Source organism: Dromiciops gliroides, chromosome 6, assembly GCF_019393635.1.
Source record: "Dromiciops gliroides isolate mDroGli1 chromosome 6, mDroGli1.pri, whole genome shotgun sequence".
In the NCBI taxonomy this organism is placed as follows: Eukaryota; Metazoa; Chordata; class Mammalia; order Microbiotheria; family Microbiotheriidae; genus Dromiciops; species Dromiciops gliroides.
In genome coordinates, this window is record NC_057866.1 from 159789176 (window position 1) to 159808383 (window position 19208).

Consider the following 19208-nt stretch of genomic DNA (forward strand, 5'->3'; position numbering starts at 1 on the left):
CCAGCTCTACCCCAAACACTTAAAATGGATATAAGGTAACTTAGAGGCAGCCTAGTCAAACTACTTAGCATAAATGTCCTCAATAACAGGGCTTCTTAAATTTTTTCTACTCATGACCCCTTTCTGCCCGAGAAATTTTTGCAGGACCCTAGGCATTTAAAACATATAGGTATATAAAATAGGTATACATAACCTTTTACTTTTGCCAAACTTTTTGCGACCCCCCACATTCAGTTACTTGACCCCGCCATATGGGGTCCTGACCCACAATTTAAGAAGCTAGACTTTATGTTATTCCTGACAAAAGGCCAATTAGTCCCTGTTTGACTGACCCCCTGTTACGATGAAGATCCCTAAAAGATCCCTAATGGGTTTTTACATGGTTTAATAAAACTTGTTTTGTTTTATTTTATTTCATTTTTTTGAGGAAAAGGATTTTGACTTGTTAAGACTTTGGCAGTTCCTGGGAGAATGTTCTGTAAGAGAACCATTCTAGCTTAATAAATTAAATAAATCATAAATATTTGGTTTTTTCTCATAAAGGGAAACAAACCCCATTCTGAACCCCTAAAGCCTAAAGATAGGCCTACAAACTTATCTTTCTAATTCCCTCCCCCAGACTCCTGACACACAGAAACAGAATGAATTTTTGTTACCTATCAGCTTCTCGAGACCAGATTTCCATGTCATAATGAAATAAAAGCATTATAATGAATGAAATGTGACAAATAGGTTTCCAAACAACCTGCAGGTAAATTCTGCAGATAACTCGAAATCCCCAGTGTATCACAGCAAGGATCACTGGAAATGTTTGGGGAAGTCACTATGGATTGAACAAAACATTTATGAGAGGACCCTCTAGGACTAAGCTTGAAGCTTTGCAATGATGGACAACAATAGGGCATGACTCAACTATCTTTGGAGCAACCACACATCCCATTAGACTTTATCACTGCTAATGGAAAAAATGCCAGAAAACTTCAAGGAGGGTGCTAGAATCCATCCCTCTGGCAACAGTGCTATCAGGGACAGAACTAGAAGCAATGTGGTCATGAAAATCATTCCTATAGCTCTTAAATGGGAGTCTTCCCTCTGCTGCAAGATATATATATATGTGTGTGTGTGTGTATGTATATATATGGTAGATGGCAGTCATCTAGGACACCCCCTTCATTTTAGAGATGAAGAAAATGAAGAGTTCATTACCCAAGAAACCAAGCTCATGGGGAAAGGGGTGGAGAAGAATAATGGGAATAGTGAAAAGCTAATACATAGCTTCAAGTCTAGACTCTGCTGTTTGTTAGCTATATGATGTTGGATGGTTTTCCCCTCTATGAACATCAGTTTTGCCATTCATTCATGAAATATTGGACTACATTGATCCTTCTAAGGTTCCTTTCAACCCTCACTTTTTGTGATACTGTAAGTTCGTTTTTCAAAAAATGTCTGTTGTGATTATTGCATTTTTCCTTTATTGTTCTTTCACTGCAAAATATTCTTTCCTAGTTAAATTCTAGAGGGAGAACTAGAAAGTGACGAGAAATTACAAGAACACTGGAAGCAAATTCTAATTTCTAGAGAACGTGTTAACTATATGGAAGCAATGAGAACATATAATTGATTTTAGGTTCTTTATTATTTTGGAAGGAGAGTGATGAGTGGAATTAGACAAAAAAGAAAAACAAGAAATTGAGCATAATTAAAATCACAGAGAATAATGAAGACCCTGGTAGATTATATATCTATCTATAGATATGTATGTGCGTGTGCATATATGTGTGTATATATATGTATATGTTATATATGAACACATATGGATATGTCTTGTATATATACACACACATAGAGATATATCATGTATATATATTTGTGTGTGTACATATATACACACACACATTATATATATACATACATACACACACATTCTCTTTAGGCCTTCAAAGATTTCAAAATGGATCAACATCAAATTTTCAATACCTTAAATGGGAATTACCCTATAATATGGCAGAATGCAAAGGGTTCCACTATACCCTAAGAGAGGTATGGGGAGCAAAGTTTTTATTTCTTGTCATACCTTTCTAAAAGCCATTTAGAGCCATTATACTACTCTGATCTTCACTGTTGTTGTTTGTTTTTTTAAAAATGAGTAAAATTAATATTTTCATTTTCCTGGTTTCTCTAACACTTGAATGGGGAGGTAGTGTGGTGGTCAAAGATCAACACTGAAACCTCTCAAGAAAGGCAGCTTTTTGCCAGCTTTATCTAAAATTGGAGTAAACAATCTGCATCTAGTTCAACCCTTGGTGGAAGTCTGGAATGTTGTATATCTGGAGAAACACTTCTGATGCTTCAAAAACAAGACTAACTACCGGGGTCGCTGTTCTCGTCCATTGATCCATCGGCACTTACTTACTATGTTCTAGACACTGTGCTAAGTGAAGGGGAAGAAAGCAAGAACAAAACCAAAAATGAGGGAGACCGCCTATAAAATCAGCACATACAAGATATATGCAAGTAGATGTTAGGTAACCTTTGAGGGGATGGCATTAGCATCTGAAAGGACCAGGGAGGGTTCCCTGGGTGGAATGGTGCTTGAGCTGAATCTGAAAGTCAGTTGGGGATTGTAAGAGCTGGACTGAGTGAGAACACTCCAACGATGGGAAAACAGCTAGTGCAAAGTCATTGAGATGTGGAGATGGAGCTTTGTGTGTAGAAGAAACCCCAAGTGGGCTGATAACGTTCCTCTAAAGACTCTAGTACCCATAGGAGGAAGTTTCTTGGATAAGGTAGTAGAAAAAAACTGGCCAAACTGCATCCCTCTGAATTGTTAAATTTGGAAGGCAGGAAGTACCTGGTTTTCATTCTTATCTGTCAAAACAATCCTTGGGCATAAAACTAGCAACCTACCAGAAGAATGGAGACAGATCTCATGACATATCAGGGAGGGAGGCTGGAGACTTTCATTTGTCCAACCTTTAATTCACCACACTATTGCCCTTTTTTACTTAATTCACAATTAAAAGGCTGGATTGAAAGTAGGAAAATGCACATCTGAAGGGCTACCCTGCCTGCAAATAGATCTCTAAGTGATCAGAAATATTTATATTGACAGCAGCACTTCACCTACACTTTGAAATTAATGACATGACTGCGTAATTGCCAGTTTTTTATTATCCTAGTGTAAAAAAACCCCAAAACCCAGATATTCAGAAATATGTGAACTGAAAAGCAATTTTCTCTGTTTTTCCCCCAGAATTTGCTAAGGGAATAGCTATAGATTGTGGCTCACTGAAACTGTGTCGTCTCATTTATTCTGTTCTTACAAATAACTCTTCTTCTCCCCACCAAGTCTCTGAGACTAGCTAAAGACTGGTTGGTAAGAATATCTTACAACAACTGCTTTGAGCTATTGCAGAGATGTGGCTTTGGCTCTGCGTGGCAGGGTGGGGGAGCAGAGGTGTTCTCTCTTGTCAAGCCAGCATCCATTTTGCCATCTTCCCCATCTTACTGAGCCAGATCCTCCTAGCATTGAAGGCATTCTCTAGTCATAAATTGGGAAAAATCACTAAGGCAGGCCTACCATCTTAAAGAATAAGAATAGACTTTTTAAAATTATGGGGAGCTAAACCAAAATCCAGGAGAATAAACAATGGTGCGAAAGTTGGGGAAGGGTTATCCAGTGGGAGAATAGTATTCCCTTTTCTAATTCTAAGAGGCTAATTAGCTGTAATTAAGAGACAAATAGACCCTACTTGCTACCATTTGTCACACTGTCCCCACACACCAAACTCAAAGTCCTCTGTGAGGAAATCCCTGTAAACCTTGTTGAAAAACTGTTCTTTTTGCTCAGATGTGATTTTTGATTCCTTTACAAAGCAGATTCCAGCCCCGCAGGACTGAGCAAAGAAGCAATTCAATGCTAACTGAGCACAGATAAAAGCATTGGGGGATAGGGGGTGAAGTTGAGGGAGTTGGTAAGTTGGTTGCTAAGGTAACTTCTTCCTGAAGGAAATAATCATTGGGCGACTGCAAACTTTATTGAAAGGAGGAGGGAGAAATGGGATAAAGGAACTGTGGCATGATTTCTTTTTCCTCTATTTTTTTTTTAATATTTCTGACTTGAACCAGGAAAGATCAAGGAATAAGGGATGAAGGGAAATCTTCCTTGAGATTAACAAAGTAGTTCTCATTGAGAAGGAATAACCATTTAGTAAGAATTAAACATCAGTATGAAGCAGCTGTACTAGCAACAATTCTGGTGATAGTAGATGAAGACTCCTATCACCCAAACTACAGGCAGCTTTGGTAAGGCCAGATCAAAGGCCAGAGGCTTTTCAACACCTGGACACGTTGTAGATGAGAGAAAATAAAAGATCTCCTGGAAATAGAAAATAAGTCAAAGTTTAAATAGGGATTGATAAAAGTTAAACAGTTTTTTAAAAGTTCCTTTCTTTAATACCTAGGTATTTGTATTTTTTTTAATCTTGCATTATACTGTATTTGTCCCTTTATTTATAATAAATAATGAATGTTTAGTTAGACGACTTGCTATTTTTTTTTTTTTAGTGAGGCAATTGGGGTTAAGTGACTTGCCCAGGGTCACACAGCTAGTAAGTGTTAAGTGTCTGAGGCTGGATTTGAACTCAGGCACTCCTGACTCCAGGGCCGGTGCTCTATCCACTGTGCCACCTAGCTGCCCGATGGCTTGCTATTTTGATTTTAAATTATGGAAAACATAAGAAGCTAAAAAGAAAGTCTTATCTTCTCTCTTTCAATAATTCATATTTAGGGTCCGTCTTACTTGAGGGGGGTAGGGAGTGTTTATGAAACAAAACCAACGACATTACCAATCACCAAGTGGTAATCAGATAGACACCCTGCCAAGAGACAATCCGACTTCATGAGGCTGGCCTCCCCTTTTTTTCAAACTTATTGAAGGCAAGTAGCATATCCTCTAAGAAGGCTGACTCTTCAGGACACAAGAAGTCTGACCTTGTGTCAGTACCTTAGCAGTACCTTATAGTGGGGCTTCTTAAACTTTTTCCACTTGAGATGCCTTTTTGCCCAAGAAATTTTTATGTGACCCCAGGTACAGAGGTATATACAATAGGTATACATAACAAAATTTTTTGTGACCCCCACATTGAGTTACACGACCCCATATGGGGTCAAGACCCACAGTTTAAGATACTTTGCCTTAGAAGATGGGAAGGTTTGAAAAGGCTGAAGGTAGGGGATGGAGGGAAAGAGAGCATTCAAGGCAAGTGACCAATATCAGGGAAAAGCAAAAAAGCTTATAGACTATTTGAAGGCTAAAGTTGAAATTGCATGCTAGGGAATAGGGGGAAATGAGTTTGGATAGGGAGGGTGAGATTGGATTATAGATAGCCTTGGGAAAAAAAATCAAACTGGCAGAAGAGCCTGGACTTGATCCATATGGTTTGGGACAAGGAAATGACAATAATGAAAGTTTCAGGAAGACTAATATGGCGGCAGTATACAAGATTGATTGAAGTGGGTCTTCCCATTCCAATCAACGTAGGAAAGGAAGAGTAGTACCACAGTGGGAGGAGCAGTAGGTACAGATCTGAGATACAGTTTGTAGGAGAAAAGAAACAGGATTTAGTGACTGACTATGGGAGAATTTAAGGGAGAAACGAGTCTAAAATGAAGTTTTGAATCTGGGTGAATAGAATGAAGATTAAGCAAAAGCTGTTGTGGGGGCTTGTGGAGAGGGAAATCTGGATTACATTTTATTTTACTTTGCCTTTTTAAATTGAATTAATCTCATCAAAGATAAACCACTATTTTCCCTTTTAAGACTACCTTTTCCTGTTTAACAGGCTCTTCTCACTGTTCCCACTGATCATCTTAGAAGGAAGCTAGCATCTCTCTGCTCCTAAAAGAAAGTGTTCCTGATCCTCCTACAGCTCTCTCCCTCTCCCTTTCCCTCCCTCCTCCTCCTTTCCTCTTCCTCTTCCTTTCTCTCCCTCCCTCTCACTCTCCCTCTCTCCTCAAATTCTTTAATACTTATTTCTCTGTACAAATATTGCTTCCTCCCAAGAGTATACAAGCAACTTGTGATCGAGGACTATTTTTCTTTTGACTTTGCATCCCCAGTAAAGCTAGGTGGTACAGTGATTAGAACACTGGGATTAAGGAAGACCTGAGTTCAAATTTGACCTCAGACACTCACTAGTTCTGTGACCTTGGGCCAGTCACTTAACCTATCTGCCTCGGTTTCTTTAATTGAAAAGGAAGAATAATAGTACCTGCCTCCTAGGGTTGTTGTGAGGATCAAAAGGGACATTTATAAAGTGCTTAGCACAGTGACTGGTAGAGAAGAGGCACTTGATAAATGCTGTTTCCTTCCTTCCCAGTGGCTTGCATGTTGTCTTGTACCAGGGAGGCACCAGAGGGCAGTGGAAGGCATGATGGATTTAAAATCTGAGGATGTGGGAAGAGTCATTTAATTTCTATTCATCTCATTTTTTTAAACCATAAAATGAGGGGCTCATTTTGCATCTATAAGATGAACACGGAGGTCCCTTTTACATCTAAATCTGATCGGGGGCAGCTAGGTGGAGCAGTGGATAAAGCACCGGCCCTGGATTCAAGAGGACCTGAGTTCAAAGCCTCAGACACTTGACACTTACTAGCTCTGTGATCCTGGGCAAGTCACTTAACCCTCACTGCCCCGCAAAGAACAAAAAACAAAATCTAAATCTGATCCAAAATGCTTATTCAATTGAGTTATATGGCATTTTTATATGGAAAAATACAAACACCTTAAAGAGTCAAAAAAAAAAATTAAGTACCTCTTTAGGGGGAAGAAGCAGCAACCTAGCATTGCTTGGCCATAAATTTGTACTTTATTAGATATTTGTATTTTGGACCCCACCTATGATTTCATCAGTGAAAAAAGGTCCCAGGGAAAGGGGGATGTCTACCTCCAAGGCAGAGCAGTGCCCAATCTGGCAACTTAGAAATTTACAGAGCACAGAGAGATTAAGTGACTCATCTAGGGACACACAGCCAGGATATAGCAAGACTAAAACCCAGGTCTTCCTCATTCAGGGATCAGTTGTAGGGACAAAGATAGATTGCCTGGTGTGACTATCACTCTAGGTTATTGCCTGACAGGACACATTACTAGCAAAATCCCCAGTGGACCTAAAAGAATTCATGACTGAACACATCTAAACATCAAAGAGAGGACAGGGTGCTGAAAAAAATCTGGCTGGTTTTGGAACAACAGACAAAACAGTCAGAGCCCGAGTTCTGTGTACATGTATTGCTTCTCCAGTACTCTGGGAGTCTGGGAGAGGTAACAAAGATCCCATTCATCTGAGGTGTCTATAACTCCAATCTGACTCTATATTTTAATTACCTCTGCCCCTGTATGCCTCAGCTTAGTGCTTTCTTCTTTGGATTTCTCACTACAACTAGTACAGTGCCTTACACATGGCTGGTGCTTAGAAAATCTTTGTTCAGTAGATGAATGAATGAATGAATGAATGTTGTAGGATGTCTACTGGGGAACTACAATTCACTACACCATGGAAAAGACCAAGAAACCTTTCTGAGAATGTCATAAGTCCCTATATTTAGCATATTTCAAAGGAGACTCATAGGATCTCAGATCTAGAGGTTATAAATAACTGGCTGCCACAGTGGATAGAGTGCTGGATATAAAATCTGAGTTCAAATCGAGCCTCAGACATTTACCAGCTCTGTGAACCTGGGCAAGTCATTTAACTTCTGCTTGCCTTAGTTTCCTCCATTACAAAATCGGGGTAATAGTGGTTTTCAACCCCCACTCCAGTTGTGGTGAGGTTTAAGCAAGAAAGTATTTGTCAAGGGCATAGAACAGTGTCTGGCATATAGTAGGTCCTTAATAAATACTTGTTTCCTTCCATCCTTCCTAGAACCGGAAAAGACTCTAAAGGCCTTCAAATGCAGCCCCTTCATCTTATGAATGAAAAAAAAAAAAAACTCCCCGACTAGTTAAGTGCCTTGCTCAGGGTCACAAAGCTGGTTGGTGTCTAAAGCATAACTTGAACCCAGACCTTCCTGATTCTAAATCCAGTGCTCTCCTTGGTACACCATGCCACCTGCATTTATAATCTCTAAATGCATCTTCTCACACATAAAGTTTTAGCACATAACCAGGGAGTGGCTATTATAGAAGAGATATAGCCAGAATGAAAGAACAGTTACAATTGGAGGTGAAGGGAGACACAGTTGAGAACCATCCAGTTGGCAGAAGCAGGACTGAAGCATGGAGATGGAGAGAGCTTCCCAGCATCTCAGTGAGGACTGTCACTGGGAAGAAGACTCCTTCAGCAGAGCCCATTCATCGAAAGCCAGAGCACTTCCCTGGCCTGCCAGATACTTAACATTGTTTAGTGAGCCCATGGTGACATGACCACAATTTCCTGGTTTTCTCTTTCTCTCCTCCAACACCAAAAGAAAACACACACACACACACACACACACACACACACACACACACACAAAAACAAAAAACAAACAACCTGGTATAGTCGTATGCAGATTGAAACTATTTTAAACCCTGAATCTATAAGTCCATGAGCTTTGAAAGGAAGAATTGCAAATGAAAGATTTATGTACCATTAAAAGGTTTCTGGCTGGAAGAAATACATTCAAAAAGGTCCACCATCTATGAGTAAATCTACAGCTGCATTTTAAATTTAGTTAAATAGTTAAATTTTCCATTCAAACAAAAAAAAATAAAATAAAATTTCCCAGCACAAGTTGGAGGAGGTCTGTGTAGGCAGCAGCTGGTCTGATTTTAGTGGACCAGAAACTCAATGACTCAACAGTGTGACATGGCCGGAAAAAAGCCTAATGTGATATTGAACTCCTGTGTCACATGAAATAGTGTCCAGGATGAGGAAGGTCACAGTATCGGGGCAGTACCTTGCCCTGCAGGGTCACATAGCATCTGGACAATTGTGATCAGCTGGAAAGCCAGGAACTTAGGGAGGAAAGTGTTAAGCCAGAGAGCATGCAGAGGATGCCTACCAAGATGGCGAGAGAGCCAAGGGCAGAAAATTATGCTATATGAGGATCATTTGGAAGTACTGGTAGCAGCTGGTATGGAGAAGCAAAAGAAGTTTACGGTGGACATTACTGCTGCCTTAAGGGATCTGAAGAACTCTCCTGTGGAACAGGTAGTAAGTAGATTTGTTCTGTTGGCTCTACGGAGCTGAAAGAGGAACAATGGACAAAAGAGCAGGAGAGGCTCATTTAGGCAAGACCTGATCAGGAACAACTTCCTGATCATTTGTGCTATCCCCAATTGAAATGGAATGCCTCAGGAGGCAAGTCTCCTGCAACAAGCAGAGCTATAGTCAATTGCTGTGTATTCTTGCATGGGTACAAATTGGATCAGAAAGTATCTTTAGTTGCCTTCCAGTTCTGAGAGTCTCTGACCGCCATTTTGCCTAGACCTCATTTGTTTTGGAGTTGGGTTATGTAGTCATTCTTGTTTTATCAGACCTGTGATCTCTTTGGTCCAGGGAACAACCTGAGGAAATTCCCTTCATCAATGACCTTAAAGAGTTGCCTGGGGAACTAGGAGTTCCATGACTTGCCCAGGGTCACATAGCTGGTATTTATCAGACACTAGACTTGAACGTAGGTCTTCCTATATCCAAGGGCAATGCTTTATGCCACAATGGTCTCACCATTTGCTTTGAAAGCACCATGTTGAAATTGAGTGACCTGATGTTTGCCCAACAGAAAAAGACCAGCTTCTCAAATTAAGAAGACTTAGGTCTTCCTTTTGTCAAAAAACATACAACCTGGAAGACTTAATTTTTTTTCTTTTGTTCCACTTTCTAGATATAAAATAGCTGAAATCATTTATATCTTTCATTTGGGAAAACCAGGAACTAGAAAGCCATTCCAGCCTGGCAGCCAATATGCCAAGATTCTGTCAAGTGCAGAGATACAATTTGGAGAGTGAGAATAAAATTTCATGCCTTGAAAAGCATAGTTTACAGAAAGAGAGATGATAGAGGGTTTTCCAAGCACAGTTTTAAACTGACCTCTGGTGATGCACCCAACAATTAGAATGCATTTCTCTACATCTTTTCAGTTTTCAAAGATCCTGATGCTTGGAATGGACCTGATAGTATCTGACATTCTCCTGAAGGCCATCAAATTAGTGCCTCGATGTTGCTACACAAGGAAGAACATGGGGATCTTGGAGTGCGTCTGACCCAGGAACATGTTCCTCCTTGTCCTGGACTCACTCCCACATGCATCGGCCCGGCCAGACATCACTCTGCCCTTTCTCCCCTTCAGCTGGGGATAAAGGAAAGAAGAGAGCAGCCTCCAACATACCTTTCTGTAGGTGCCATGGGAATACGGGACGCTTAGACGATAGAACATCCATTGCTGTAACTCACTGGTGGAAAAAAAGGTCTAACTAAGCTTCTTCTTTGGCCATGCAAAGCACTAAGATTTGAAGCAGAGATGGAAATTAAACCTATTGATACTGTTTCAAGCATGATGTGGTTATGGGCTAAAAGACAGGTTGGGGAAATTTCCAAGCAAAATAGAGAAAATGAAGTCCATTTTCATGGCTGAAGTTGGCCATACCTACCAAATGCAATTTCCTATTTAATATTTTACAGTAGAGGAAAAAACACCCAGCAGCACTGAAAGGTTCCTTCAGAGGCTTTGTTCACATGAGCACCTCAAACATCGCTTTACAAGAAAGAGCAGTGGCTTATGGGTAAGCACAAAACCAGGGCAGCGGCCTGCTTCAAATCCAGCCAGCCATTCACCTCAGGGACAAGTCTCTCCCTGCTCTGGCCCTTGCTCTTACGCTCCTAATGTAGATTCCAGAATCAAATATATGCAAGATGACAACGTTGTATTAGGAATACAGCTCAGAATCTCAAAGGCTCCAACCCTAACTTCAAGCCAACAGATCACATTTTCCCCAAACCTAGAGAAGTGGTAGGGACGGCAGCAGCCTGGCTACTTCCAGGTCAGTTAGGAGCAGCTAGGCCTGGAGAATCATTCATCTTCTAGGGAGAAATGTGGGTCCAGTTGGGAGAAAGGGGAACTAATACTGGGTCAGAGAAGGAACTTTATTTGTCTTGTCATGGGGACTGACCGTCACTGAAGCTAAGAAATCTAAAAACGTGGGAGTTTGGGATCAGTGGGGAACAACTTCGCATGCTGCAATTTTTTCCTTATGTGCTATCATTAGGTGATTTTACACACACACACACACACACACACACACACACACACACACACACAGGCAGGGGAGAGGAGGCTCTCCCATAATTAGCTGTGATCTTGTTCCTTGGTTTTAAACTGCAACAACAACATCTCTCTCTCTCTCTCTCTCTCTCTCTCTCTCTCTCTCTCTCTCTCCTTCCCCCCCTCCCATATATATGTGTGTGTGAGTGTGTGTATGTTTATATATGTGTGGGTATATATGTGTATATGTATATCTATAGATTGTATATATGTATATGTATAGGTTGTATGTGTGTGTATCTGGATAGATGGGTTGTATATATGTATGTCTATGTGTATGTACACATAGACACACATATATGTTTTTGCTGCAGTTTCTAACTGAGGAACAAGAGAGAGTCTCCAGGCCCTGCCCCTTTTTGAGGGAACCAGTAGGTATCCGCATGTTTGAATTTGTCACTGTTTTCCAGTGTGCACAGACAGCGGTCTGACTGGCACAGTCACTCACAGACTTGGTGCAAGCAAACAGCTGCACCCTACAGTCGCAGCAGGTGCACTGGGGGAGCTCAGCTGAAAATTCGGCAGGAGAACAATAGCGCCGTTATGAGGCCAAGAGATGGGGGCCCTGAAGAAGGAACAAGCAGTCTACTACTTCTGATAGCAGGAAGAGCTGAAGACTCAGGCAGCAGGCCAGGGAAATGTAGCCTCCTGGTCTGGGAAACAGGCATTCACAGAAACTGCCAGGTGCCACTCACTGCATTCCACACCTCAATCAAAGCCCTATCGGGAGGCAAAGCACCACCAACTATGTGGCTGGATGCAAATCCCTCCAGAAAAACATATTCCTTTCCTTTTAAAGGAACATCACCTCCCCTGGGTAGCACTGCCACATTCACCAAGTTTCCATTTACATCCAAATATGCGCAAAAAAAAATTACAGATGCATCTCACTCCCCCAGTGACTTTATAACATGTTGCTAGGTAACAGTGCATACAAGTCAGGTTCCTGGACCTCTAGTAAGTCACCATAAAATAACTGCATGGGTCTTTTGCATAAATAGTGCATATTTGTATCTGTTTTCTGATGCCAATAGATCAGTGGGCAAAGACAGATCAGTCTGCCGAACAGTAAACAGCTCCTAGTCTGCTGCTAATTGAAAAACATTAGCTCCTGATGCAGAGGTTGTGGTAGCATCCCTTCCCCTTCCCTCCCTTTCTGCTGACTTGGAGGAGCCTTTTTTCCCTTATGCTTCTCTACATTGAAGTCTCTGCTCTGAGCAGCCATAACAAGCCCTCTTATCTACCACTGGCCCCAGCCAAGGTCTGGAGTCACGGCATGATGTCGTGCACCTCTTGGAGAAAAACACATCAGAGCTCGGTATGAGCACCACCGTGCATCGGTTTTTCATTTATGGGGAGTAAACCTCCTAAATCGAAACCTGCCCTTCATGGAGTTACCCACCCCTGCCTTTCCTACCCCTTAACCTTTGGTCTCAAGCCCCATGGAGTCTTCTAAGAAAAGCAAATTCTGCCTTTTTTTCCTAAACTGGAATCCATAAACAGGTAGTTTCATCAGAATCATAGCTTTAGAGCTGGAAGGAACCTTAGAGGTCAACAAGTCCAGCTTCCTCTTTTTATAGGGGAGGAAACTGAGGTCCGGGCATGTTAAATGCCTTTCGTGATTGGCAGGTTTCTGAAAGGATCCAGGTCTTCAAATCTAATCTTCTATCTACTGTACGAGAGGTGTCAAACTCAAACAGAAACAGGAGGCATATGGATTTAGAAAACTACAAATTAACATAATCTATATTTGAATGTATTTTATTTTACTAAACATTTCTCAATTGCATTTTAATCTGATTCTGGCCATGAGTTTGACACCTCTGTGATACACCATTACATTGTTTCCCTGGGATGAGACTGAGTCCAAAGAAGAGTAACCATTTCCAGGCATCATCAAGTGAGGCTGACGAGATAGAATCTGGGTCTTCTGGAGGGTGATATTCAGAACAACAAGAGAAGACTTGGAAAGGATGGCATAAAAAAAGGCATTAAAAGACTATAAAATAATGGCTAGAAAGGGGCCTTGGAGTAAGGAAGAGCTGTGTTCAAGTCCTTCCTCTGACACACACTAGCTATATGTCTGAGTACTTAACCTCCCAGTGCCCCAGACAACTAAGACTAAATTATGGCAAAATGGATGAAATCATAGGTCCAGCATCATACCTGCCCCACCCCTTTAACAACAAAAAAAAAAGATCTGGAAGAATTAAAATACCAGTCTTTTTAAAAGTACAACAACTTTTTTCTAACTATGAGAAAATGTTATGATATTAAATGACTTCAAACAGATAAAATTAAGTATATCTTTAACTCTTATGGCATCATTAACCCCAAGGGAGAATGGTCCTTACCTCTACTAGGTTTTGATGTATTGCACTAACTCCTACCTTCTTTCCTCACTTCCTGCCTTGCAGGTAATTTCTTCAACACCTGGTACTCCATTTCCTACATCTTCTCATTCCTTGTACTCCCTGAGGGGCAAAGATCGGGGGCCACAAAGACGGGAAGCCATTTCACAAGACTCACTGAGCAAAGGGATGAGCAGGTGAAACTGAACCTCAAATTCACCTGGCAGTGACATTTAGTAAAATGCAACTCACATCCGTTTAACGGAAGGCGGTGACCAATTATTCTCCATTTAAAAGGGTATTGTCAATCTCCTAAGAGCTGAAATGGCATTTGGAAATCATCTTGGGGACTGCCATCTTCAATGAAAGACAGAACCAATTCTCCAACGACCTTTCTCCACCCTCCACATTGCCTTTAAAATTTTAAATCCTACTTTAAAAAAACTTCATAAGCTGCCATGCAACCCCACCACGTGCCTCTCGAACCAACAATGTAGTCAGCAGAAACGCTCCCTTCTTCCCATGGTGGGACCACTGCTTAACCTCTGAATAATCACAAAACAGGCTGAAGGAGAAAAAAGGTGGTGACAAAGAGAAAAAGAAACCCTTGTATAATCTGCTGCAGGAGAGGGGAATCAAAGAAAAAGAGTAAGGTGCTTTCAGAATTTCTTTGGAAACCCTTTCTGATGAACCCACATTGAAAAAACAAAAACTCCATTACCTAATGCTCATCTGTGTTTCTTTGTCCTAAGATGCCTTTAAAACTGAGATAGCAAAGAATGGATGAAATCAGATACATTCCACCCAGGCATTTTGCAGAACCCAAAGCAGGGAAAAGGTAAATGGGAAACCCAAGGTCACCAGGAGCATCTGGCAAGGGACCAAGACCAAGCTTTGGCCCCCAGCATCATTATGATCACCTTAAATACAGACACACACAACCCAAGAACAGGTAAAGAACATGCAAAAAGGAAAGAAAAATGGAAAAATAGAAACCAACCACTTTAATTAATTGACCAGGCCCAAACAATTGGAGCACATAGGAGGGAGGAGATGGATGCGTGTCAGAGGCCCAACAAGAAAGGAAGCAGGAAGAAAGAAGATGAGCACCACCCTGTTCCATTACCTGACAGCTTCATGAGAAAGTCCGATGCCGTCTTCACGGAGATGTCTTGGCTGAACAACGCTGACGCGGTATTGGCCACGTAGTCTGAGGTGTCTTTCAATTTTGTGTTGTTCATAGGTCTGTCGGCAACATTCAGGGTAAAAGAAGGGCACAGGCCATTATCCTCCTTGGGCTCTTCCTTGACCAACAAGGGTGGAATTCCAGCACTGTTCTGGCTAGTCCTGTCTGGAGTTCTAGACAGGACTGGAGTCCCCACTAAGTCTGTGCCTGCTCCTTCCCTTTGCGGTCCCAGACAGGCACTCTCACTGAGGTGCGGCGACCCCTTCACATCTGTTTCTGGGATCTCCTCCTTCACCTTGGCTTCTGTCCTCAGGAAGTGCTGATGGCATCGCATGTGGAGCTTCAGGCTAAAGTGACGGGAGGAGGTAAAAGGACAGAGCTGGCACTGGAAGGTCTCGCCTCGGTCCTGGTGTTGATGAACCTGAGGAATGGGAGTAAGAGGGGCAGGGGGCAGGAAGGGGAGGAACACCCATGACACATTTATAAACTAGGTCTCATGACAGATTTCCAAACACATCTACAAATTGTCCTTCTACAATGCAAACAATAGAATTGGGAAGCTAAAAATCTGAAGCGTATCATAGCTATGATCTTAAAAAGAATAGCAATCAGGGCAGCTAGATGGCGCAGTGGATAAAGAACTGGCCCTGGATTCAGGAGGACCTGAGTTCAAATCCAGCCTCAGACACTTGACATTTACTAGCTGTGTGACCCTGGGCAAGTCACTTAACCCCCATTGCCCTGCAAAAAAAAAAAAATCATAAAAAAGAATGGCAATCATCCCTAAACACAAAGTGAGCCCGGAGAAGTTATGGGGCCCATTCACACAGTTAGGAGGATAGATTTTCAGCAAACAATTCTTTAGGAGAAGCATCATGTTGTTGTTCAGTTGTTTCACTCATGTCCAACTCTGTGGCCCCATTTGGGGTTTTCTTGGAAAAGACACTGGAATGGTTTGCCATTTCCTTCTCTAGCTCATTTTACAGATGAGGAAACTGAGGCAATCAGGTTAACTGACTTGTCCAGTATTACACAGCTAGTAAGTGTCTCAGGTTAGATTTGAACGCAGGTCATCTTGACGCCAGGTCCAGCACTCTATATCCATTGAGCCACCTAGCTTCCCTAGAAGCCTCATGGAACAGTGGGAAAGGCACTGGATTTGAAATCCAGTGACCTGTGTTCATAAGATCATAGATTTAGAGGTGAACGGGAACTCAGCGGTCATAGCTAATTCAACCTGTTCAATTTTCAGAAAAGGAAACTGAGGCCCAGAGAGGTTAACAGATTTATTCAATGTCATACAGGTTACTAACACCAGGAATGAGATTTGAGCCTATCTCCAAAGTCACCTATCACTTAATTAAGGAACATAGAATAGATACACTGCATCACTCTGGTTTAAATACCAGTCTGCCACTATGTGACCTTGGGCAAGTAACTGGCATGTCAGATGAGGAAGTTGGACTAAACTACTTCTGAGGTTCCTTACAGTTTTAAATCTAAGCTCCCACCATTTTTTGGTCGGATCTACCGAGCCTTCTAAGAAACTAATCCCAGCTGGTAATCTTGGAGCAATAAATAATCATAAACCCAACAAACTATCCAATTGACATAATAATTAACTAGGGTCAGCATAGGTACCTTGTCAATGAATTTCCCTGACAACAATAATACTTTGCATTTATGAAACACCTTTCACCCACAGACTTATATGCACTTTGCAAATAGAGTTTCATCCATTTTCAAAACACTACTCATGGTTAACGGCATTGAACCAAGAGTTAAGAGAGCTTGGTTTTAAGCCCCAGTTCTCTCCCTAGCTACTCATGGGCAAGTCACTTTAATGTTTCTGGGACTCAGTTTCCTATTCTGTAAAATCAAGGAATTTAAATATTGTTTTTACAAGGAAAGGATCACTGTAGCTGAGGGGAAAGGGATTTGTTGGAAATAAATGCGGTGCAAAAGCAAAAGGCTTCAATTAAACTTGAAATAAACTAAAACAAAACCAGAGCTCATGAACGATCCTAAAGCTGTCTATAAGGAAATAATGTGGGCAAGTCAATTTCTTAGGCCTCAGTTTCCTCACATGTCAAATGAATGATTAGAAGAGCTGGCCTTCCAGTCTTAGATCGCAGAGTCTAGGATCTATCACAATTTTCAAGAAGGTGGAAGTGAGAAGCAACAGAGCGTAGAGGATAGAGAAGGCAAGAAAACCTGGTTCAAGTACTGCTGACCGGCATGTGTGTGACCATGGTCACATCCCTTAGTGTCCCAGGCAGCTCTGAGAGGCCACAAGCCACCCATGAGTTAGGTGCCGTTGTGCAGCACCTGCGGAGGAACTTTCCATACCTTGATTTCTCCAGTTGGAAGAAGGAAGGAAGAATAGAGAGGGAGGGAGGGAGGGGAGGAAGGGGAAAAGGAAAGAAGAGGGAGCAGCTAGGTGGCGCAGTGGATAAAGCACTGGCCTTGGATTCAGGAGGATCTGAGTTCAAATCTGGCCTCAGACACTTGACATTTACTAGCTGTGTGATCCTGCGCAAGTTACTTAACCCTCATTGCCCGGCAAAGAAAGAAAGAAAGAAGGAAAAGGAAGGAAGAGAAGAGAAGGAAGAAGGAGGGGGAGAGGGAAGGAAGGGGAAAAGGCAGGAAGGAGGGAAGGAGGGAAGAAGGGAGGGTGGGAGGAAGTTAAGGAGGGAGGGAGGAAGGAAGGAAAGGATGGAGGGAAGGAGGGAGAAAAGGAGGGAGGGAGGGAGGAAAGGAGGAGGGGAGGGAGGGAGGAAAGGGGGGAGGGAGGGAAGAAAGGAGGGAGGGAAGGGGGTAGGAAAAGAGGGAAGGAGGGAGGAAAGGGGGGAAGGACAAGAAAAAGCAAGGAAGGGGATATGGGAAATAATCCCATTTCAGCAAAGGAGAAATTCAGACACAAACAGTGTTTTACACCAAAATCACACACACACACACACACACACACACACACACACACACACACACAAATCCATGTAGAATGGAACTAAGAATTTGGGATTTCTGACTCAGAGTCTGTCTCTGCCCGGGTATTTTACATTTCTCACAGAAGCAGACTTTTCCAAATGGAGTATAACTAAGCCTCCAAATGTGTGGCATATGAACAGAATGAAGACTGTGGCATCTGATTCGAATCCACCATGCATACTACCTGCAGAGGTTCCAGGGCACTTCCCCGCCGGACCCCACCCCCAACCCTGTCGTGGACAAATTTAGAGCTTGAGAAAGTGAGGAAATAATTGCATTGGCCTGAGCCAGGCTTAATGCTGGCAGGTGCTCTGTAAAGCTTGTAAGCTCCCCCATTCATCTTTGCCAATGCACTTCAGTGCTGACCTGTAACACCCTTGCTATTTCAGTACTGGCCCTTCCCTTGAGCAGAAACTGCCAATCCTGGAGATTTGGGCCAAATTGTTTGGGTAGTTGTGTGATCTGGACAAACAAGCAACAGATTGGAATGCAAAAGAAACAAAACAAAACTTTTTTTTTTCTTTCTAAATTTCTGAGCAAAAGGGATTTGAACTCAGGTTTACAAAGGTTAAAGGCTCACTCATTAACCCACTCTGCTACCTGGCCCCTCCTCAGAGATTTTCTTTCCAAGAGAGCAAGTTTTACTACAGCTGTTTACACATCCTGAATGCAGTCCAAAAGCATTATTCACCAGCCAAAACATACTTTTAAATAATGTTAAATGACCAACAAAAGCAAAGGAATTAAAAGTTAATGGTGAGATCCTGTCGCTACAGCACCCCACTGTGGCTTTCGGAAAAAAACAACGGAGGACGCCCAAGTTCCCCAAAACAGGAGTTTAATAACAGAAACAGCCACATGGTCAGCCATCACCAGTAGTAGAAAGGTTCTGCTAATTACATGACAGACTTTCTCAACCCCCCACGCCTGTTCTTTGTGGGAGGGGCAGCAGCATCTGTCAGAGGATGTTAATACCATCTCTCTTTTCTTTGATGACAATGAGCTCTAAATCCTGATAATTTCCATAGGGTGTCTAACAACGTCTTGAGAATCCAATTCAATTTCCTCCACCCCATTCTTGCAGAACCATCCTCCTCGGAGGCCCCGTGGTACCGCCCCCCAAAGGCATCTGACAAAGGCTGCTAGAATCATGCCCTGAAACTAAGTGGTTAAAGGTCAGGCTACAGAAAGCTTCCAGCCCCCAGGGGAGTGCCCAGTGGGACAGATTTCATTTCAGCAGTGTCCGGAGGAGAGAAAAGGAGAAGTGAGCTAATCCAGGAACAGAGCCCCGAGATCAGCTTCTAGTGGAAGGGAAAACAATATAGAGCTGGCTGCCTGTTTTGAAGTCTGCACTGAAAATAGCCAGACGACATGCA

The 19208-nt window shown here is 42.1% G+C and overlaps 1 protein-coding gene across 1 annotated transcript in view; it reads right to left on the bottom strand.

Moving 5' to 3' along the window:
- LOC122732687 (zinc finger protein 827-like) overlaps nucleotides 1-19208 on the bottom strand; it is a 243102-nt gene that overhangs the window by 154095 nt on the left and 69799 nt on the right. The window contains exon 4 of the mRNA XM_043972999.1: nucleotides 14785-15265. Within this exon, the coding sequence (XP_043828934.1) occupies nucleotides 14785-15265 (481 nt within the window). The remainder of the gene's footprint in view (nucleotides 1-14784; nucleotides 15266-19208) is intronic.